This window comes from Mauremys mutica, chromosome 1, assembly GCF_020497125.1.
Source record: "Mauremys mutica isolate MM-2020 ecotype Southern chromosome 1, ASM2049712v1, whole genome shotgun sequence".
Lineage (NCBI taxonomy): Eukaryota > Metazoa > Chordata > Testudines > Geoemydidae > Mauremys > Mauremys mutica.
Genome location: NC_059072.1, coordinates 215,295,814 through 215,319,447, shown reverse-complemented (window position 1 = coordinate 215,319,447; position 23,634 = coordinate 215,295,814). Strand labels below are relative to the sequence as shown.

The 23,634-nt window shown below is 40.6% G+C and overlaps 1 protein-coding gene across 9 annotated transcripts in view; it reads right to left on the bottom strand.

Moving 5' to 3' along the window:
* Positions 1–23,634, bottom strand: part of DMD (dystrophin) — a 2,044,659-nt gene that overhangs the window by 1,885,119 nt on the left and 135,906 nt on the right. For 5 of the 9 annotated variants that reach the window (XM_044999668.1, XM_045000753.1, XM_044995932.1 and 2 more), the window contains exon 1: positions 4,635–4,835. The exons of 2 other annotated variants lie outside the window; for them this stretch is intronic. In XM_044999668.1, the coding sequence (XP_044855603.1) occupies positions 4,635–4,731 (97 nt within the window). In that variant the 5' untranslated portion in view covers positions 4,732–4,835. Of the gene's footprint in view, positions 1–4,634; positions 4,837–23,634 lie in introns of those variants that run through there. 2 more of the 9 variants (XM_045002732.1, XM_045001116.1) reach the window with 2 other exon arrangements.

Below are 23,634 nucleotides of genomic sequence, written 5' to 3'. Positions count from 1 at the left end.
GCTTCCTGCTCCCCTAAGTTCCCTGTGCAGCAGCTGCCCAGCAGGCTAGCAATCAGCAGTTCAGCTGTCCCTCCCCCACTGCCATGTGCTGCTCCTGCCCTCTGCCTTGGAGCTGCTCCCCGAGCCTCCTGCTTGCTGTGCAAGGGAGGGAGATATGGTGGCACTAAATGTCAGGCTGTACCCCTCCCACCTGCTCCTGCACCCCACTTACCGCTTCTCCATATAGAGCAGAGAGTGGACAGGGACAGAGAGAGACAGAGAGAGCTTGGGGCAGCAGCTGCTGTCTCAACTTCCTGATCCACTTAAAGACAATGCACTTAAGAGTGGGTCAGCTTACTTAAAGGGGCAATGCACATCTCTCTCTCTCTCTCCCACACACAAGGTGTGTGTCTGTCTCTGTCTGCTATGCTTTCTCCCCTCCCCTCCATTCCTGCTGACTTGTAGAGTGTGAGAGGCTACATTAACAATGTGTTAACCCTTGAGGGCTCAGCCCAAGTGCTAGTTCATTCCCTGGGAAATATCCCACCCTCTTCCATGCTCTAACTTCACCACCTCAACCAAGCTTCACAATCATCATAGCTGTGAACAATATTAAATTGTTTGTTTAAAACTTATACTGTGTGTATATCTATATAATATATAGTTTTTTCTCTGGTGAAAAAAATTCCCCTGGAACCTAACCCCCCCTATTTACATTAATTCTTATGGGGAAATTGGATTCGCTTAACATCGTTTTTCTTAAAGTCGCATTTTTCAGGAACATAACTACAATGTTAAGCAAGGAGTTACTGTACCAGGTTCCAGTTTTCTAGATTTGCTCCACAGAAGCTGCTCAGAAAGCCAACAGACTTCCCCATCCTGCTAAGCCACACACCCCTCCTCCAGCTTACCACAGACTGACATATTTGGGGAGTCAGGCAACTCTGCCAAACCCTCTCACAGCAGGCTTTCTTTGTGGACTACAATAACCCCCTGTTCCAGCCCGACCCCACCATCAACATCAGGATTCGAGTCCATCATCCACTGACTTTACCACCATTTGCTTTGCACAGCAGATTTTTACTGATGCCATTGTTACTTCTTGACTCATCATGATGCCCCCAATCTTCCTCCTAATCTTTATCTGAATTTTTCCCCTCATTGCTTGTCCTTAGCCTGTCACTCATCTCCCAGTCTTTCCCTCCAATCCTTTCACCCCACCTACCCTATTGCGCCCTTCCAGCTCCCTCCCTCCATCTAATCTCAGCCATTCTCAAATCCCTCATCAACTCCTTCACTCTCATTATCTCAAAAAAACCCACAATCTAATTAACTAACTAAAACCTCAAGTAGCAGTAGAGAGAGTAGGTGGGTGAGGTAATATATTTTATTGGAGCAACTTCTGTTAGTGAGAGAGTAAGTAACCTGTAAACAATCATGAATTGTATTAAGAAAAAATTCAAAATCCACTATTCTTTATGGAACACTTTATACCTCCAAGATGTGTGATTAACATAGCAGAGTAGCCACGTGATTTACCATAATCTTTTTCCTCTCCTTTTCACTCTCCCCTTATTGTTTGTCAATCACTTGTGTGTCATGTCTGAAGTTAGAGTGTAACTTTGCAGAGCAGAGAATGTGCTCTTCTGTGTATTTACACAACATCTAGAACAAGAGAGCCCTGATCCTTGACTGGGGTTCCAGGCAACACCATAATGCAAATAATAGTAACAATTATGTCATGAAGGAGCATAAGTGCTTGTAGACTAATTCTTCAATCTCCCTCCTACCATAACTGCTCTGCAGTTCTTCCCTAAATCTCTGTTAGTAACAAATCAAAATCAAGCAGCTATTAATCAGCGATGTGTGCACTGCTAGACTGCACATGTACTACCGCTTATAAAGGTACACACCCCCGCCACATATTTCAGATCTGGTATAAGATTTATTTCAGAGCCATCTATGTACCACACATTTGGGAGTGTTTGGGTCTAGGTTTTTGAATCAGGCCAATATCTACACCTGACATGGCAGCTGCATGAGTAAAGTTGGATTAGAAATGCCGGGTGGAGATAGGGAGACTTGTGTGAATGAAGAGAAAAAAGTTTGAGCACCAGACTAAAGTAAGATAAACAGACAGTAAAATTTCTGCAAGTCTCTACTGAGAGAGAATCTATTTGGTCCTATTGTTGCGTCTCTTCTTTTATTTCATTATTCGTGCTGCTCCACTCTCTCTGGTCAAAGGAGAAATTTTAAAAGTGTGTGTGTATTCATCAGTGTCTTGTAAAATAATAAAAAAGAATGGACTAATAGCTCCCTTTAATCCCAACAGTGCTTGGATTTCATGATTTAAGTCTTACACTTCAAGCTGGATGTGATTTTTTTTTTAACAATTATGATGATCACCATCAAAGTGAGCTTGCTCACTAGGCAGGTTTCCCCAGAGCCTTGCATGGTGGTTCTCTAAATAATCAACTGGTAGCTCCACCTAGTGTCTTCTTAATTCACCAATGAAACAAAATGCTAAAAGTACTCACTATTGACAAAACATAAGCAAACCATAAAAACACTATTTTCAACTGGACAGTAGCCACAAATGGCATCCTATTAGGATATCTTCATTACAGGCAAAACCATATTCTGTTACTATCATGTGATCAAAGCCAGCCAGCATTCCTCCAACAAGGAGCAAGTAATGGCTTCAGCACTGTAAATATAATATATTCAGTGTGAAAACAGTTTTGCTGCTATCCTGAAAAGGTGAATGGTGCTTAAATTGTTTATATGGGAAACACACTCTACTATATTTAAAATTAACTACACAGAAAATTACCCTTAAGCCTGACAGAGCTTTTCTGGAACAGCATGACAGTGAACTTTTAGAATCACTGAACAATTGTGACCATATAAACAGAAGATTAATTCTGGCCACACAGAGAAGTGCTTCTCTTCTCCCAATGGTTAATTTAAAAAGTCTCTCTAAAGTGATCGAAGAAGAGAAATGATCAACTATCCAGCAGTCTATTAGTTTTATTAATCTTTCTCTCAAAAACTTTTTAAAGGCTGGTTCACACTATGTATCTGGAGATTATCTTGCCCCTTCAACCAACAGAAGTTGATCCAATAAACGAGATTACCTCACATACCTTGTCTCTCTCATGTATTTTGAAGCATTTATCTTTTTAAAATAACTATAGCTCCACTCAGGTTAGTAACAGTTTTAAACTAAACTATAAGCTATTCAAGGTAAAGTTAGAACACACTAATATAAAGTATGCAAAAAACATATTTTTTATATAGTATTTTGAAAGAGAATATCTAATATGGGGGAGGGGAAAGTTTAAAGAGAGCATATTGTATCCTAAACTGAGCAAATTAATTTAGCATCGTCTTATTTTATGGGCTATTAAATTTGCTACTGTACCTAAGGAGAAAAAAAAAATCCTGGTTCTTGTTTACACTCACAAAACACAACTTTTACTTATTATTCCCAGAACAATCTACTCCAATATAGTTGACACCTGTTTTAAACAATCACCTGTTCTAAACTGCTGGGGAGGGGAGGGGGAGTGTTTCACCCTAGTGGTGATAAAATATATTTCAGTATATAGGGTATGTACTTAACTCTCTCTCTGTCATGATGAGCGGGGGGGGGGGGGGGGAAGGAAGGTGTTTACAAAGAAATTATAGGCATTATATTGCAAAGCAGCTTTAAATGACCTCAGACTTTCTTTTCACAGTCAGTTGAAACTTATGCTTATGACTCATCTATTTAAAAAGTATTTACAACTGCAATCCCATGACTGTATAAAAACATACTGCAGCATAGAAAATGAATTTAATAAAATGCATAAGAGAATACTCTCTGATGTTTCAAAAATAAAAGAATACTCTAATTTTCAATAATTTAGCATTTGCTATCATTCCTCATTAAAAGCTTTCAAAATCCTATCTGAAACAAGCTGATACAGAGAAATTAAGAGCAGTAATCAAGCGAGAAACGATAGACCAGCTGGGTAGATATCAAGTTGGCAAAACGTGAATACAGTTCAATAGCAGAAACAGATGCTGGAGTTGTTGAAAAACCCTGCAGGAGATATTGATGTATTTTCTTCATATAATACTGAACAACTGAATGAAAGTCAAGGGCTAAAAACTGATAAGAAGAAAAAAAACTGCCAGAAAATAACTAACTATAAAACAGAAACCTGCAATATTTTTTTCATTATATCAAAACATTCAATATATGCACCTTCATTTCCTCAGTATTCCTGAATATGCCAATATATCAATTAGAGCTTGCTACTGAATTATATGGAGCCTTTGTCAGGGTTAGGTTTGGTGTGTGTTTGTTTCTATCTACCTGAAGCTGCACAGACTCTTAGGAAATACTTTATTCTGTAATCTCATCCTAACATAATGCTCTCTTTCAAGCAAGTGGCTCCCTGAGGTTGGAGGAAAGCACACACACGGAAACGTTACACAAGCATAAATGCAATTCAAAGATCCATTTTGCAAAAGAAACATTGTTTTCAGAGTTTCAAGACCTTAGCAACAAATCCTCTGCCATCAGCTGCAGCTTGTCCTAACATATGCTTTGTCACGGTCAGTTTCTAATTACATTCATAATGATGCAATGGCTTTGATAATCCTACCTTCCATGCCAGCTGCTTTTCTTGTCACTCCATCATGCCAATAAGTTGGCTGCTGTAACAAATCAAGATAGTGCAAAACAGCATCTTTTCCCTGCATCTGTCATCTTCCTGAAAGCATTCTCTTACTGCCGACTGCTGGGAACCAGAAAGTCTATTTGAATTCCAACAGCTCCCCTTTCGCATGATTCAAGTTAGGTTAGGTGGGCATGCCTAACATGATTCTTTCCGTCATTTATTATGCAGCTGCTACACCGTCGGTGTGGTAACCACTCTGACTTTATCTGATACGTCAGTCTCACAGCTCTGTACCTCAGTGCAAACACACATGAGCCGTAGCAGCATCCTGCATTTAATGAGCATTCTCCCTGGCTAAAAACTGTGTATCTGCAAATCAGTTTCAAATCCTAGTGTTCACATTGTCCTCTAATGCTAATGTAAAGGTTTAGGCTTTTTTATTTTTTTTAATTTTTGTCCTTTTTGTTACTTCCTTTCAGAAAGCACTATTTCTCTCCTGCACTCTCAAATTAGTCATACTTCAGTTAAATGTTTGCTGATTTGTCTGAAACTACACAGCACCTTTACAGTAAAACTCTCTGCTCTAAAGATACTTTTAAAATAATAGCACTGTTTATTCAGGTTCTCAACTCTGCTTCACTATAGGGATGGATTTTACAGCATGCATCTCAGCAAATTATATTCACATCTCTTCATTCTATTGAATGGCTCCCTAATGAGGGTCTGGTGGATTTGTAAGCAAATTTGTCTACGTCAACCTGTGACTTTTGTGTTTGATTTTTATGTTTTATGCATTTTAGCAGAAGACAGTTCTCACAATTCTGTGTTACTAGCACCTTAGTATCCTTAAAGTGATACTGTACTGCAGTTAAAATAAGTGAACACAAGCTGATCAGTTTCATTCACCAGTCTGTAGAAGGCATTCCACAATGATTAAAGTTCACTTATCCAATTGTGAGGGTCTTGTGAATAGAAGGAGATGGGATTTGTTTTGTTGTCTTTTAGTTAGAATATCTTGGATGGGGGAAAAAACACACACGCATCACTGATTTTAAAAATAACTTTAATAGACATTGACATATACACATCAATCATCTACCAAATTTCATTAACTGCGTCCCATCCCACCACTTTTATCTGAGAGTAATTGGCATTCAGAACCCAAGTGTTTTAAGTTTAGTGCATCTGCTTGTTAGTAACTGAATAAAAGAATAAACCTGTACGGAAAGTGTGACTGTTGAAATCAGAAAAAAAGTGACATTTTAAAAGAACACAAAAACAACTGGTCGAAACCATTAGTCATGTAAGTGAAGCAGAAGGGACTATGGGGAGAGCCATTCTTAGGGAAAGATTTTGTTTGCCCCATTACATGTGGTAGGGTAGGATAGGTGGTGGGGGAGAGCAAAGAGGAATCTATGGAGCCTTCCCCTGCTCTCTAGACAACCATGTAGCAGTGTTACCAACTCACAATTTTATTTCAAGACTCAGAATATTTGGTGTTTTTTTTAAAATCCCAACTCCTAGAGTCAAACAATACATGAGAATCTCAGCTTGCTTTTTTTAAAAACTAAGTTTCTTCTCTGCAGTCATGAGGACTAAAGGCTGAAAATATGCCCCTAATTGTACTCTAAAGCAGAGGTGGGCAAACTTTTTGGCCTGAGGGCCACATCTGGGTATGGAAATTGTATGGCGGGCCATGAATGCTCATGAAATTGGGGGTTGGGGTGTGGGAGAGGGTGAGGGCTCCAGCTGGGGGTGCAGGCTCAGAGCTAGGGCTGGGGATGAGGGGTTGGGGTTGCAGGAGGGTGCTCTGGGCTGGGACCAAGGGGTTCGGAGGGTAGGAGGGGGATCAGGGCTGAGGCAGGAGGTTGGGGTGCGGGAGGCAGCCAGGGGTGCAGGCTCCAGGTGGTGCTTACCTCAAGCAGCTCCCAGAAGCGGCAGCATGTCCCCCCTTCGGCTCCTATGTGCAGGTGCAGCCAGGCAGCTCTGTGCACTGCCCCGTCCGCAGGTGCCGCTCCTGTAGCTCCCACTGGCAGCACTTGCGCATAGGAGCTGAAGAAGGGACATGCTGCTGCTTCCAGGAGTCGCGTGGAGTAGGGAAGCCCCAGACCCCACTCCCCGGCAGGAGCTCAAGGGCCAGATTAAAACGTCTGGAGGGCCGTATGCAGTCCCTGGGCTGTAGTTTGCCCACCCCTATTCTAAGGGCTCAGAAATCAGAAAGCAAATAGAAAGATTCCCCAATTTTTTAAATCTCATGATTTTTAAGGCAATTCTGTGATTGTTTTTAGGCCTGTTTCATGCTATTTGAATATTTGGGGTTGGCAGTACTCTTTTAGTGTCAGGTGCAACTGCGAGAACTGCTCCCTCCCAAAGGGAGTAAGGACATAATAAAATAATAATGTTACATTGTATTACATACATATATTATGATGTCTTCACCCAAACCCCCATGCACTGGCTAGCATAGGTGGCCACCCACACAGCAGGGAGCATGGCACAAACTCAGTATGCCTGGGAGCTCCAAGAGGTATTCTGTCTCCTGGAGGCAGGCTACCTCTAAGTGTTCCTGAGAGCTGCTATGGACTATGGTTAAGTGGCACAATCTACACCTGAATGAGCTAACGTAACATGATGTCGTTTATCTCAGGTACAATATTTCTGGTGCACTAGGAATAAAATGTCCTTTTAGAAATTTCATGTAAATAAGGCAGAATTGCTACATCTGCTCCCCTGTCTGTAGTAGCACATATCAACAAGCTAATTTTGCATTCAAGGCAGCAGTCAGTCCTATCATACAGTTGCAAAGTGCACAGCTATAAAGTGCCTATCTGAAAATATTGTCAGTTCTTTTTTGTTCACTGTTCAAGTCATTTCAGAAGTGAAACAAGCCAGACAATAAATGAAGACTGAATTTGAAATCCCTATAAATTTAAAATACCTAAAAGGACATGCTTAATATGTCATACATCTACCTGCATCATAATTTTCAAGCCATGAAGACAGCAACATGGAATTTATATGTTATTTCACAAAAGAATAGTTTGAGCCCACAGATCACATAGCTTGGAATTTAAAGAGCATACTGTTTTCAATGATAAAATACCCAGTAACTCACTGTAGACTGATTTATATTTGAGTGAATTTTAAACAATGTGAGATTACAAATGCCAGGACCCCTTTTCCCCTGTGGAAAACCACCATTTTAAGTCTTATATGCTAAGGAAGCTCAAAGAAAAAAATGTCATTAAACCCATCTGGGAGAACAGTAAAAATCTTTTGGAAAAGGCACTCTTTACTTCATAGTTTTGAGAATCTTGCTGACTCAATAGCTATGATTCAGGGAAAAATAGCCTTCAAAATCTGAGAATTTAATAAGTGAAACCAATATGAGTTATTTAGCATTCAGACTACTAAACAAGAATAGCAGCTGATTTTTGGCCATACCTGAATTCTGTCTAGAAATCCATTTTTTTCTTAGAAGAAACCATACTTAGGGCCTGATTCTGTAACTGGATTCAGTGCCAATGCAGATGGCAAACAGGTATAGGAACCTGCCCATATGGGGATCCATTTGTCTTAGTGGGAAATTTCACATATTGCACGTCAAGCTCTGATCCCTATTCAGTATGCTACTTGCACAACACAATTAGGGGATTTTTTTTTCAAAGGGCAAGATAAATTAGGTTATTGCTACCCCTAAATTAACCCTTTAATTATATTTAACTGGGCTAAACATATTTGTCTTGCTCCCGCTCTAACACAGAGAAGCATCCTGTGAATCTGCATTCACTCACTACCTTTACCCCCGATAGTGCATTGCTATTTTCATTTAAAATAGAGCAGTCTCCACAGTAAGAATAAAATGTAAATAAATAACAAACAGGGAAGTAGTGACCTAGAGGAATTTGTGACAGAGACCCATTGGTGGCAACTGGCAACTGTTCCTTACAAGCAATTCCTGTCTCAGAACTGATGAACTCACTACATTTAATCAGGGAGTCAAACAAGTATTGATTTTGGTTTAGTTTAGGTTTGGGTTCAGTTACATTAAGTGTGTTCGTGTTCAATTCTGGTTCAAGCATCAAAAAATAACAGTTGGTTACTGGTTTAAACTGGTTCAAATCAAATGTCAATTTTATTGAAAGTAAATTAAAGAGAGAGAGCTGGCACTTAACATTGAAACTATTTCGATGTTTGACCATTTACTTCGTTTTTATCTTTAACTTTACCTGAGTTTTCTTAGTGTTTTGTGTTGTCAAATACAATTCATCTTTAAAGGAACAAGTTGGTTGATTGAATTAAAATACCATGTTCTAATATTTGCTGTATCACATTGGACCCCTCAGATGGGAGGATAAGTTTGAGTTTGGGACATGGTTCCTGCCCCAAGTAGGGCCACTGTAGGAAAGAGTTGCCCAGGGCATTGGAGAGAGGTGAGAGAAGGTCTGTCTAAGGGGGAGAAGTGTTGGGGAACCATTACCTTTTCCCTTGGGTTCCTTTGAGTTATTGTTAACTTCTAAGACCAGGGAGCATTCTTCTTTCCCCAGGGGAGTCTAAGGGTACGTCCAGACTACCTGCCGAATTGGCGGGTAGCGATCGATTTTGCGGGGATCGATATATCGCATCTCATCTAGACGTGACATATCGATCCCCGAACGCGCTCCCGTCGACTCCGGAACTCCACCAGAGTGAGTGGCGGTAGCGGAGTCGATGGGGGAGCCGTGGACGTCGATCCCGAGCGGTGAGGATGGGAGGTAAGTCGGGATAAGATACTTCGACTTCAGCTACGGTATTCCCGTAGCTGAAGTTGCGTATCTTACCTCGACACTGCCCCCCAGTGTGGACCAGGCCTCAGACATGTTCCATCTCTAGGGCTCCCTGCAGCCTCATGTGCAGGCAGCTCCTGAGCATCTCCTCTCTCTTCTTCTGTTCTCATTATACTGGGGCAGAGTATTTATCCATGACGGGTAGCACCTGAGGTCTCTACTGAAAGTTTGTAACTTATCAACACTCATGGTGTGATGTGTGTATGGGTCCTATTTAAGGAATAATGTAACTATATTGAAAATTATATCCTTATGGCCTTGGAGTGAAAGTCACCAGGGAATAATGATGATGGTCCATTTTTTTTTTTTTAATTGAAGATATACCAATCTCCTAGAACTGGAAGGGACCTTGAAAGGTCATTGAGTCCAGCCCCCTGCCTTCACTAGCAGGACCAATTTTTGCCCCAGATCCCTAAGTGGCCTCCTCAAGGATTGAACTCACAACCCTGGGTTTAGCAGGCCAATGCTCAAACCACTGAGCTATCCCTCCCTGCCCCCTCCCACACCTCCCTGACTAGCCAATTACATAATATATGGCTCAACTGTGTACCTGTACATCAACCCAGAAAAGTCAATGGACAACCATCAAAGACAAACCATAAGCATCAAAACCACTTTGAGGTAAAAAAAATAATATTATAACAGACGGGGGATCACTCTGTCTTTGAATAAAGACAAGAGGCTGATGCAGTATATCACAGGGTGGAAAAAGATACTCTGGATCCATTCACTGAGTGGACATCTTTGAGCAGGGGTGTTTCGTGAATGATTTGATCCTGGTTACTGGGAAGCCAGACAGGCTGCAACAAATTGGACTTGGGGGGGGGGAAATCTATTTTATTAAATAGGATAAGTTTACGCCCTAAGTTTGTGTTGTATGATTTTATTTATATTGTAATCATCAGTTGTGTTTCCATCAGTCTCTCTGTTGTTTCTAGTGGAACTTCTGTCCTTTCTTAAATCAACCTCCTTACCTCCTTTTGCTTTATTACAAGTGCTGTGTGTTATACAGGAGCAGTGATTTAAGGAAAAACAGGAGCACACTGTTCCTTTGGTAGCAGAGAATCTGGGATTTCTGAGTAGCCAGGGGCAGGGGCTGGATATCACAGGGGAATGCTTTTAGGGGACTGAAGTGCATCTCTTGTTAACCTGCAAGGCAAAGACAGGGCTGGCATAGCATGGAGAAGAGTGCTTTAGTGGTTGAAAATCCAGTCGTGTCAGGAAGCTGACACCAAATTACCACCAGCAAGACTCCCTCTCGCTAGAGACAGGGGATAACAAGGTGACTCATAGTCCTGGGTACCTCGAGAACCATAATAAAATTCCAGTTAGAACTGTACTGACCTGAATAGGTCTCAGCAATTCAAATCCATTTATAACTTGCTCTGTAGCCAAGAAGTGATGAGGGAAAGTGGCCTGTCTCCTGCCATACAATGTGAAGCTCACAGTGCAGAAATGTGTGTACATTTTCATCTTTGCACTGATAAAGCAGCTAATTAGATTATTTTGCTTGGTTTTTTTTTATGTGCTTGTTTTGGGAGCAATGCTAACTGAGAAATGCACCTTAAGAACTGATGTCACGGCTGTTCCTTGTTTCCCTCTGTGAGTACTAATAACTGATAAGGCAAAGGAGATAATGTATCACTGAGAAACAAGTGAGCACACCAGCTTGGACCTTCAACTCCATATGCTCTGTCATGCACTCTCTCTGGTCTGGAAAAATAAATGCCGATTTTATCTGGCAAAAGTTATTAGCTTATTCCTGCCAACATTTTCCCAAAGAAAAAGTCAAATTCTCATCTCCCTTCCCCCCCCTTCCTTTTCCCACCCCCCCCCCAAAAAATGGCATGGAAGCAAATGCTGAAAATGGTAAATTTGTACAACTATTTATATATATTATATATATATTTATATATATTTTAGTGCCAGCATTAATGAGTCGGGGCGGGGGGGGAGATTACATATAATGAATCCTAAAAAGTAGTAACCAACTCAAATGGAAACAGCCTGATCAATTCAGAATTTGGGAAAATGCTCCATGAAGTTTCCCACAAAGTTAGAGCCATCAATCATTTTCCTCAAAAGACAATACCACAGTAGTTGGGTCAAGATGTTCTTCCAACAATTATAGCATATCCAGCTTTAGGTGTGCAACATTTCTGAAACGTTTGGTGCAGAAGTATATGAGAAAGTGGGGAAACTGCTGGTTTTTATACCTGTGCTTCTATAAATTATGATCTCTATCCTATAATGTGGGCAGATTCTTATGCCTGTCAGAGGATGACTGGCCTCTTTAAGAGGGACTAGGGACCAATGCCCGTGGACTGACAGCCTCTGCCAAATTGGGATTAGGGAAGTCACCTGGGCCTTATAAAGGGGGAATGCTTTAATATCTAGGCTGTGTGGACTTTTTAAGGGGGACAGAGTTAAGGGGAAACTGAGGCAAGACTCAGCAGCGCCACACTTGGCCAAAAGGAGATACTACAGGGCAAGGACACTCTTTGATATAACTAACAACTTTTCTGGAACTCTGCATAGGTTCTGATCTTCTGGATCTGACTGCAGGATCAGGTCCCACATATGTGCTGAAAGGGCCATTCCTTTGGTAAGTAATAATGATGAGTACTGCTGGAATCAGAAGTAATCACTCTGATGGAACTATGGAGGTGTGAAGGGAGAACTGATACGTTTTCTTTTAATGCAACAATTTTAGGAAACAAGATAGAAATAAACCTGTCTAAAATGTTCTGAATTAAATCCCATACCTTATGAAAACTGATTTCAGGGTGGTCCCCTCCTCCCAAACCGAACTTAAAACTCAGAACACATTTAACTAAATATGTATTAGGGTTCATGAACTTTTCAAGCAAGTCTGGACCATTTTAAGCATTAGCATCAAAAAGAAGAAAATATTTCGGTTTTGCCGAGCTCTGTTACAACCAGGCTGACTATGATACTAAGCAATGATCTCCTGAGCACCCCAAGGATTTTTATATTATAAGATTTAATGTTATCCATTAAAGGTATTACAGGAACTGTTTTTGGTAAGAGCATCTGTGGTAGCAAGGTGCCGTATACTGAAAAGTGGATCTTCCATATCAGTTTAAATAATAATGAATGATATAGGCAACCGAGTCTATTTACAAATGTGGGGAAGATAAAGTATTATCTCAAAGAAATGTTGGAGATATTGACTTTTTAAAGATGACCTCTGCTTGTGCGTGAATATATACCAACACACACATTTATATGTGGCTCACACACTATCTCACAATACGTAGAGTGAATTTCAACAATAAGTGCTAATAATAATTGAAAATGTGGTTGTGTTAATTAAATTCTCAAAACATTTCAGGAAGGAGAATCCTAGCACAATGCTTCATTTGAGTTAGCACTCAGCAAATTAGTGACCCTGAACTTAGGATCTCTTCTGTCAGTTCACCTCTTTAAATGCATATAGTGTATGGCACTAGCACAGAATGGAACAATAGCTGAAGCTCTAAGGAACCTGAGATGCTAATTATGCTACAGCACATCTTTGGTTCTCTTGCAATTTCCTTTGAATTACACATTGACTGGAGCTATTCAACACTCATCCTTCTTTTATTTCTGGCTTTGACTTTTTGAATACAGGTATTGGTCAGCAGTGCTAGGATTTAAACATTATTTACTAATATAAGCATCTTAATTTGTTCATGCTTATAGCTGTAACCTGTGTATAAACAGATGATGCATAGAAGATGAAACATTAAAAGAAAAAAACAGCAGTACACTTCACAGGTCATGTTCTGCTCTTATTTACACCCATATAAAAATAATGTATTCAAATATATTTTTTAGCTCAAGAAAGAAAACATACTGTAGTACCCTATAAAATCCTTGACATCAATCCCTATTTCCACCAAATCAAATACAATATTGCTTTCAAGTATTTATTTTGTGGAGGCTTCTCTTATTGTAATGTATTACCACAGTCTACTTTAATATAGTGTCAGAGGGCATCTATTGCTATTCCATTTTTCTATTAGCTTAGAATATAACTCAGTACATATTTGGATGGGCTTTCTTGCATTTTCTCAACAATTTTAACAATGTGTTACAGTTATTTATGTAACAACTTGTAGATGAAATTATTTTTCATTTATGGCAAACTTTACTAATTCACTTAATACAGGTTCAATTTTATCTACTTCTGTCTTTATGATAATTTTTCTCCCCTCAATCATGCGCTAAATGAGGTAGTTAATCTTTGTTTCTGACAAGTATTATTACAAAAAATCTAAATGAATTGGATAGATTATTTCTAATGAAAATGAGAACTCCTTGCATTGGTCAATATTTTCAAAAAATGACCAGGCAATTTTGGCTGCCTAATTTGAGATACTTTAGCGGGGCTGATTTTCAGAGAGTGAATAGTTAGCTCTTCTGAAGAATGAGGCCCCATTAAAGTGTTTCAAACTGGGCACCTAAAAATTGAGACACTGAAAAAAAAAATCACCAGTCACTTTTGAAAATCTTGGTCAAGTACTGTAAAATCATCTTCTACAGATTGAAGACCCAGAAGTGCTAAACATATAGAGAACAGAGAAAAAAATCCCATAACACACTGAAAATGCAAATTCCAGAACCTGGTCATATATTACCAGTTCCAAGGTACATGCTGAATGCATACACAATGCAAGTTCTATGTACAGAGTTTAAAGAGCTGACCATCCACCCTCTTTCTGGATCAACTTTCTATGTTTTAGAGGCACTGAAACTACTACAGAATCCCTGAAACATATATATTTGCATTAGAACATTACACGATTCATTCTGTGTTGATGGTCTAACACTCCAAGATGGACTTACTCCCAGGCAACAAGTTAATCTTCTTTGGGAAGTCACTGGTGGGGCTCTTACACACAATGGGATGGGTGTGGGAAGAGCCCTTTTCTTGGTTTCTTCCTTTGTCAGTGGAAACTACACATCCCACATGGAATTAGATTAGCATGGATGTATCATATACATATGCATGTTCCACATCTTACACTTGTGTTGCTGAGGAATCTAATTATTTTTTAAATGTTAAAGTTGGGGATTTAATGCCATAATGGCTTTTACCTTCCATTTCAGTAAACTAGAATTACAGCTGTAACTACCCACCACTTTCAGTAGTTTTATTTGTGCTTGAAATGGAATGGGCACAGCATATGTCCCAGAGTTTAATTCTGAGTATATATGGATTTTGCATTTGTGCCATAACAGACATAGACTTACCAGTGCAAATTAGTATTGCCATTCTGCAATACCATTTTATTCTAATCCTGAGTCCTTCCTGCTTGGACATTACTAATTTTGTGATAATATGTATTCAACAAGAACTAGAGACCAAACAACTCATATCATCTGAAAATGAACATGTACAAAAGCAGACTTTCATTTTTACGTCAAGCAATAAAAATTCAGTTCACAATGAGAATGATCCCACCACTTCATCAGTCCTTTATTTTGGAATCACGACTTATTTAGTATTCAACTTCATGTCCCATAGAGCTTGTATGTTCATATTGTTATGTTATTTATATCAGAAAAGGTAAATGAGGAGACCACATTGATAGACAAAGTTATTTTATATAAATTATTGCACGACAACAGGTTCTGTGTCTGGGGTGAGAGGTTGTTTACACTTCTTGGGCTTGATTCTCATCTTACTTAAACTTCTTTTTATACCAGTGTAACTGCTTTAATTTGAGTGGAGTTACACAAGCATAAGAGAAGGGAGAATCAGACCTTGCGTTTTTCACGTTGAATCTTTGTCCCATATTTTTGCCTTGGCTGGCTGAGCAGTGTGATCACAACAATTCCTAGATTCCATTTCAGAAGACACTCAGCACTTCTGAGGCCAGATTCACAGCTGGTATGAACTGGCCTGGCTCCATTGGAGCTACACCCATTTGCCACAGCTGAGGATTTGGGCCTCCATGTTTTGTTCACGTAATGGATGTGAAGAGGACAATCTTTCCTAAGCCATCCAAAGAACATACCGTGAAAGAAAATAATCCCATTACCATTGCATGAGACTTCATGAGTTTTGACATTACTTCATTCCTACAAGTCCTTACCAAAAAAAAAAAAAGGATAAAAAATGACTATTTCCACCACAATAACAACTATCAGCAACTTTCTTTAGCTTCATTCTCTTTGTTAATGAACTAATACAAATTTACCAGTTGGCTTTGGCTTCAGTACTATTTTAAGAGTTCAGACAGAGTTGTTGTGAACCACTGCTGTAGGCCAGAAAAGCACACTGGTAAGGCAAGTCCTAGCACATGTCATATACATTATTCATTTAAATAATCACATCACAGTGTTAGATGTAATATTATGATGGTTTTCACCACATTTGACATGTGCTTGATGATATCGGAGAATAAATGCCATTCAGCCAAGCCTCACACTCACTTGAACTTTAAAAGTTTCCACAATGTAGCCAAGGAGATAAATTGCAACATGATAATTCAGGCAAATTACATACATTGGTTAGGGATTATCATCCTTTTTCTCCATGTCTATCCTTCCTTCCCGAAGTTTTACTTCGGGCCCAAGATGTAAAAGATGGGAGGTAGTGTACAAAATTTTCCAGACCTTAAATTAGAAAGGTCAAAGCAGAGATTCAATTATTGCAATGAAGGGTGAATGTTGCTCAAAAATGTGTTAGAACAACAAAAAATGGAGCAGCTGTTACATACAGAAGTAGTGACTGTAATGAGACTACCTGTTGTTCCCTTAGCAGTTAATGACTAATTTTTTCACTATTCAAAATTCAGGACACGTTCTGCTAAGTTTACAATATAGTATCACATCACTTGGTTCAAGCTCTAATTTAAATTACCAACAATTTTTATGCAAAATAATTCAGAATTTAATGACCTCATTATCATCAATAAACAATTACTTTGCAGATTTTCCGACAAGCCATGTCTTCATTAAATAAAAAAGACAGTTCTTTTAAAAGTGATAGGCATCTGCATTAACCCTCAATTCAACAGGAGTTGTATTCAACGAGTGAGTCCCACAGTATACAATGCAAAAAACTGATCAGCAATTAAAAGCCTGCATGTATTTTGGAACTGCTATATCAAGCTGAAAACACAGTCAGTCATACAAAAAGAAATGTAATTAAAATTGTTCTAGAAAAAAAAAAGTCACAACTGCATGAAGCCTAAAGGGTCCACTCTTCATATGATGGACTATATTCCTGTGTGTGTTTGTAAGTCTGCTACAGCAAACATATTGGAGTCTATTTTACAAGATACACAGCAATTAATTCATATCCTGAAGACTGGAATGCAGGATTGACCCTAAAGATTCCGGTCTTGAACCACAAATCTGTGGATTATATACAAAATTTGTCCATAATCCCACTGATATCAATTGGGAATTGTGTGTGAATATTTAGGGAATAATATAGCATAGAAATTGTGAGCCCTCTTACAAAAAAATGAGTGATCACTGTTTACTCCTCATCCCTTTTGATATTGTAAAGCATGTGCTTTTCAGAGCTTTCTCGATTCTTTTTTAACAACATATTTTCTTGTTCTGCATTCATTTTCAGTGAAGCTTTATCTCCAGGCTTGTGCCATAAGCCACAAACCACAAATCAAATTGGGCAAGCCAAGTCATGAAAAAGAAAGTTCATGTCCACTGTCACTGTGGAGTGAACATAGGTACTTTATCAACGATTATGAATCCCTCTCATGGTGGACCATGGAGGATAGAAGTCCAAAAGGTGAATACTACTTCAATCAATAGAAATCCACCTTTTGCTCAAGTATTAATGGCTTGTGATTCCGGAACAAAAAGTCCTGGGCCTATCCATGTTTCTATGCCACCATGAAATGATTATAACTACTCTTGTTCTTGTGCTGTGCCTCTCAATGTAGTGTCTGAGCATGTTGGGTTCCTCTCAATAGCTTTGTGATTCATCACACTTTAGAAAAAGCAGCATGCTGCTTCTGCCCCGGACGGCAACACTGGGCTAAACTATCAGTTAGAAAGATCCCTCTTGAAAAGCACAGAGAAACGACAGACAGACAGTCAAATCATTACCACCACCTCTTGTGGTACCTCTCTTCCACAATCTCCTCCTCTTTTGCAGCTACCAAGAACTAAGTACTTTTCAGCAAAAGTTCATGATAGTAGACGCATCTGGTCTAGGGACAAAAATCTGAAGAGAAGGCAAAAGTAGGCTGCAAACAGGGGCGGCTCTAGACATTTTGCCGTCCCAAGCACGGCGGCATGCCCCGGGGGGTGCTCTGCCATCCCGCGGCTCTGGTGGACCTCCCGCAGGCGTGCCTGCGGAGGGTCTGCTGGTCCTGCGGCTTCGGTGGATCTCCCACAGGCGTGCCTGTGGAGGGTCTGCTGGTCCACCGGAGCCGCGGGACCAGTGGACCCTCCGCAGGCACGCCGCCAAAGGCTGCCTGCCTGGCGCCCTCCCAGCGACCGGCAGAGCGCTCCCCGCGGCTTGCCACCCCAAGTACGCGCTTGGCGTGCTGGGGCCTGGAGCCGTCCCTGGCTGCAAAGCAACACCTCCCTACAACGTCAAGTGGCAAAATGTTAAAAAAAAAAAAAAAAAGATAGCTACTGAACCATTTCTAGCACATCACAGTGGATGCATAAAAGATCATTTGAAGTCAATTAAGTGGCTCTGGATTTGGTCCGTGGCTATATTAGGAATTAATCCTGCAAATTTCTGTAAGCCACAGACCGTGTCTACACAATGAGGCCTTGATCCTGCCATCAGAGCCACACATCTGGATCCTTAAGACCACACAGAGCCTTACTGAGGTCACTGTGGTTTTACACAGTTGAATTGAGCTATTCTATGATTTACTGGCTGGGAGCAGAGTTTTAATGTAATTTTGTCTCATCACATTCACACAATTGCATCTGCTTTCATGGTTCTAGCTAAGAAGGGTTTATTTAATTGATTCTGTATCAGGGTTCGGGGGTTGGGGGGGTTGGCAAATCTTTTCTCTCACTGTGTCAAGCAGTCTTTCATCCTGTATCAAGTATCACTTCCAGTGATTACTCAAATGTGGAAACTTAAAATTTGTCGTATAGGAGCATTCGTGTGAGCAAAACTTGGTTGCTTGAATATTCTTAGAAAGTAAAACACAAAAAAAGGTTTTACTGTGGCTGAAGTAATTTCATTTAAAATATTCAATAAAACAATCCTGGAAAAAAAATCGGGTATTTACTCATTCTATCCTTGGAACCAGGCTGGCTTCATTTTCTAAGCCAGATCATTTTACATGAAGTTAAGACCAAACCAGTTTTAAACAGTGATTAAATTCACCATACACTGTAGATTAGATCTAGGAGAACTGCAGTGCCTACTAGTATGTTCAGCTGGGGCTTCCGTACTATACTCACTAGGAGCAAAAAAATATCTTCCTGCAGCAGCTGGTTATCCTTAGAAGCCTCCAGCTTGAGTACTGACTAGACTCCACTCATTTACAAAAAAATGATGTGCTGACAGACCAGGAGAACATTTGACAGCAATGAGATACAGAAAGCCTTAAAGCCAGCATGCCACATTTAGCCTACCATTCCCAGGTGACCTGCTTTTTAGTTGGTAATCTCAGGAAAAATATATTCTGATGAACATCATAAAAGACCTGCTGTTCCTTTCTTCTCCAGCTCCATTGACTATTAAATCACCAGTTGTTAGAATAAACAGTTAAGAATTAGCAGCAGATAGTAGAACGTACTGTAGACCTGAAGGAGAGTCAGAGATTGATTTAAGATTGGATGAGAGGCTGAAAAAAAAGTCTGATTCAACCAGTGAAAGTTTTATGAGGCAGGAATATTATAAGCAGGGTATCTCCGCAGGCATTACTGTGAATCTCCTACAATTTACAGCTACTAGATGGAGTCTCAGAAATTAAACCTTCTACATTAGTTACTAATAAAGAATCCACATTTGTCAACAGTTACCACAAAGCTGTCTCTGGAAATACCATACTATCCCCTCTATATTTAGAAGATCTGAATAAAAGAAAAGAATGAACTAACAGTTGGGCAAGCTAAACAGACGACATTTAAATATTTCCTTGTGCTGTTCATCACACCTAATTGACAACAATGAACACAAAAAATACAGTGCCTTTTATATCTTGAATAAACATTTAATTTAGTTCTCATGAAATTATACAATGGGAGCAAACAACTTGCCAACATTACATGTAGTCTTTCGTTCTCTATAATCTCTTATTAACACTCCAGCTTTAAACTAAATCAAAGCAACATCTGCACTTAAATAGTTTATAATCCCAAAGTAGCTGCTCAGCAAGGTAATAAGAAAATATATTTTTCATATAAATGTGGCATTACACATCAAGAAATGTCCCTTTTAATGGGTTTCAGGCCATAATATCTCTGTGTAATAATGATATGAAGATCTCAGGATATTCCGATGTGGAAAGGCTTTCTTTTGTTTACACCTTGAAAATATCTCAACTGTGACTGTCATACTATAGATTACAAAGTAAAAAGCCCATTACTCACCACATCTTATTGTATTTCTTGAGAAACAGTTATAACATGATTGTTGGTTTAGGTCTTAAAATGTGTCTTCATTTCTATCATTACAGATGACTATTCAAAAAATGAGAGCACCACTTAGTAGGTAAAACTGCCTCGTTAGTGGTATTAACCTGTCATTCAACTTAGCTCAATGTCTCATTTTCCTACTGTTAACTTCTAGCTCTCAACTTCCTAGATCATACAGAACTGTCATTTTACAATGGGGCAAGGATTTCACCCAGCGTTTTCCAACACGTTTACTCGTTAAGCTCACATGATAGCAAGAGTGCTTTTAATTTTAAGGTAGTAAGAGAAACTCAGCTTCACAGTAAACAGAAAGCCATGTGACCCAGAGGGTCAGACTGTACTCTGGTCCTGTAACTGTGCAGAAGAGTAAAGGAGAGTTAGACTTCCCACACCTTCACAGCTGCACAGAATGTACTCCAATTGGGGTTGGGTAGGGTCATTTTATGCCTGATACTCACTGACGTTAGGGTCGCCAACATTCTAATTGCACAAAACCAAACACCCTGCCCCACCCCTGCTTCAAAGCCCCACCCCCACTCACTCCATCCCCCCGCCCTCTGTCGCTTACTCTCCCCCACTCTCACTCACTGTCACTAGGGCTAGGGCAAGGGCTTGGAGTGCAGGAATAGGTTAGGGCCCCCACTGAGGATGTGGGCTCCCAGGTGGGTCCAGAAATGAGGGGTTCTGGGTGAAGGAGGGGTTCCAGGTGCAGAAGGGGGTGCCAGCTCTGGGAAGAAGTTTGGTTGCAGGAGGGGGCTTCAGGCTGCAGCAGGGCTGGGGGGGGATGAGGGGTACAGCTGGGGGTGTGGGCTCTGGGGTGGAACTAAGGATACAGGGTTTGGGGTGCAGGAGGTGGTGTAGGTGGGGTCTTCAGGCTGGGGATGAGGGGGTTGGAGTGCAAGATGGGGTCTGGCAGGGGCTTTGGACTGGGGATGAGAGGTTTGGAGAGCAGGATGGGGCTCAAGGTTGGGGCACGAGTTTGGGTGCAGGCTCTGGGAGGGATTTTGGGTGTGGGAGAGGGTTCTGACCTGGGGCAGTGGGTTGAGGTGGGGAAGGGAGTTTGGGATGCAGACTCCGGCTGGGCATCATTTACCTCAGGCAGCTCCTGGAAGTGGCTGGCATGTCTAGCTCTTAGGCGGAGACATGGCCAGGCAGCTCTGTGCACTGCCCCCATCCGGAGGTGCTGCCCCCACAGTTCCCACTGGCCACAGTTCCTGGCCAATGGGAACTGCAGAGCTGGCGCTCGGGGCACGGGCAGCTCACAGAGCCTTCCTAGCTGCCCCAGTGCCTAGAAGCTGGACATGCCAGCCATTTCCAGGAGCCACCTGGAGCCGGGGCAGGCAGGGAGTCTGCCTTAGCCCTGCTGTGCTGTCGACTGGACTTTTAGTGGCCCGGTCAGGCATACTAACTGGAGCCACCAGGGTCCCTTTTGGACCAGGCATTCCGGTCAAAAAACAGATGCCTGGCAACCCTAACTGACATCTTCCAAAGGAGTAGGTGGAGCTATGGATTTATACCTATATGATCCAGCCAATTAAACTAGCTAAGCAAGAGGTGGGAGGGAATAGGCAGCTGCCCCAAAAGTGCTGAAGTATCTATTCCCTCCATACTAAAGCAAAAAGGGAGCAGGGGAAGTCACAATTTCTTCCAGAAGCTTCTCCTGAGGTGGCACAACTGCACTCAGCCCTTGCACAAGGCTGAGCCTAAGGCTCAGTCTAGTGCAGATTATATGATCTACACCAGCAGTTAAAGAGAAAATTGTGTGTGTGTGTGAAAACAACATGTGGCAGTGCAAACTCATAACATGCAAATACACATAAATACAAATGCATACACATATTGTAAGGGATTGCCTTACAGGCCATCAATACAACTGCCATAGCCAAAGAGTCATTACAGGCGTTTGCAGGTTGGGAACTCAGCTGAAGTCACTTTGTGATGTACAGACTGGAGCAGATCTAGGCTGCTTATCAAGCAGAGATCAAATCAAATGTGACAGGACTGGTGATAGGAGGCAGTCTTTTTTGACTATGGGTCTGTGCAGGATCCCTGGACAGAGGAAAGAGAGCTGCTTCTCTGAGACAGGGCAGAAATGCCTAATTCAAGGTTTATTCCAGAGGGAGTTGCCTATGTGCCCTTTGTTTCAAATGTGAAACTGACCTTCAAGGCCCTGAAAATCTGCTACTTATGGCAAAAGGGCAACCACTGAGATTAGAAAATGAACTAGCTAAGAAAGTAAATATAGTACAGAGGTGGACATGACATAGATTTCTTTACTCCTTCCCATAAACATTCATCAAGCAATCATGATGAACCCTCTATTGCCCTTTGAAAGCCATTCAGGAAGTTTTTGTTATTGGGACAAGTTCTGCCCTCATTTACACTTGTGTGACCTTAATGAAGTCCAGTATTTTGTTAAAACCAGAAGTATTTACAGGACTAATTAACAATCAGTCATTTATTTAAGCAAAGCCTGTGATGTTTATTGATTCCCTCCTCTCTTTCTCCACACACTGCAACCCGCTCCCATGACCTCACCCTTTGGAATACAAATTAGAAATACACCAAAATTTGATGGGCCCTGAAACGAGCATGCAGATTTACTGAAACATGAAATGCATGAGAGATTAGTTAACATAAAAATGACTGCATCAAAAGAAAGTTTATTCAGAGAAAGCAGCAAAGAGTCTTGTGGCACCTTATAGACTAACAGCTGTTTTGGAGCATGAGCTTTCGTGGGTGAATACCCACTTCGTCGGATGCATGCTTTTACAGATCCAGACTAACACGGCTACCCCTCTGATACTTTATTCAGAGAGATACTTTAGTGGAAGTTGAGAGGCAGACTTATGACCAGCACTGACTGGGAAGTTCACTCACTGTATAGGATCTATATAGAGCTCCTACAAAACATCTTCCAAAGGTTGGTATTTGGGAGGAGACACTTAATTTATTAAGGGGAATAAATGGAAGTATTTAGTACCATACTATGGCATTTCAGTATATATTATCAGACTGTTTTGGCTGTATTGACTACAAGGATTTTTTAAAGTAGTGGTAAAGGAAATGTTGAACAGAGACAAACATTAATCCGTTCATTTTCATTAATATGCACACAGGACCAGATGCTGAATTACTGACTGACTTCTTACTCAGGCAAAAAACTTTCATTGATTTCAATGGAAGTTTGCTAGAGTAAAGATCTGGGATGGGATGATTGTGCCTTGTAAATTCTTATACAGCAAAGAAGAATGAGTTGTTGTTTTTTTTAAATGGATGCTCTCCACCTATTTGCACAACATATACAAAAGCTAAAATGAAGAACTATAAATTATAACTAAGATTTTCAAAAGTGATTAGAGATATTGGATACTTACATTTGCATGTGCCCAATTTAATTCACTTTTAAGGGGCCTAATTTCCCAGGGTTAAGAGCTCAGCACCTTCTGAAAAAGTTGTCTGAAATTAGGACCTCCAAAACTGAGGCAACCAACATCGCTAGTCACTTTTGAAAATTTTGGGTCACACATTCCTAAAGGCATTTCCAAATTCATTGTTACACA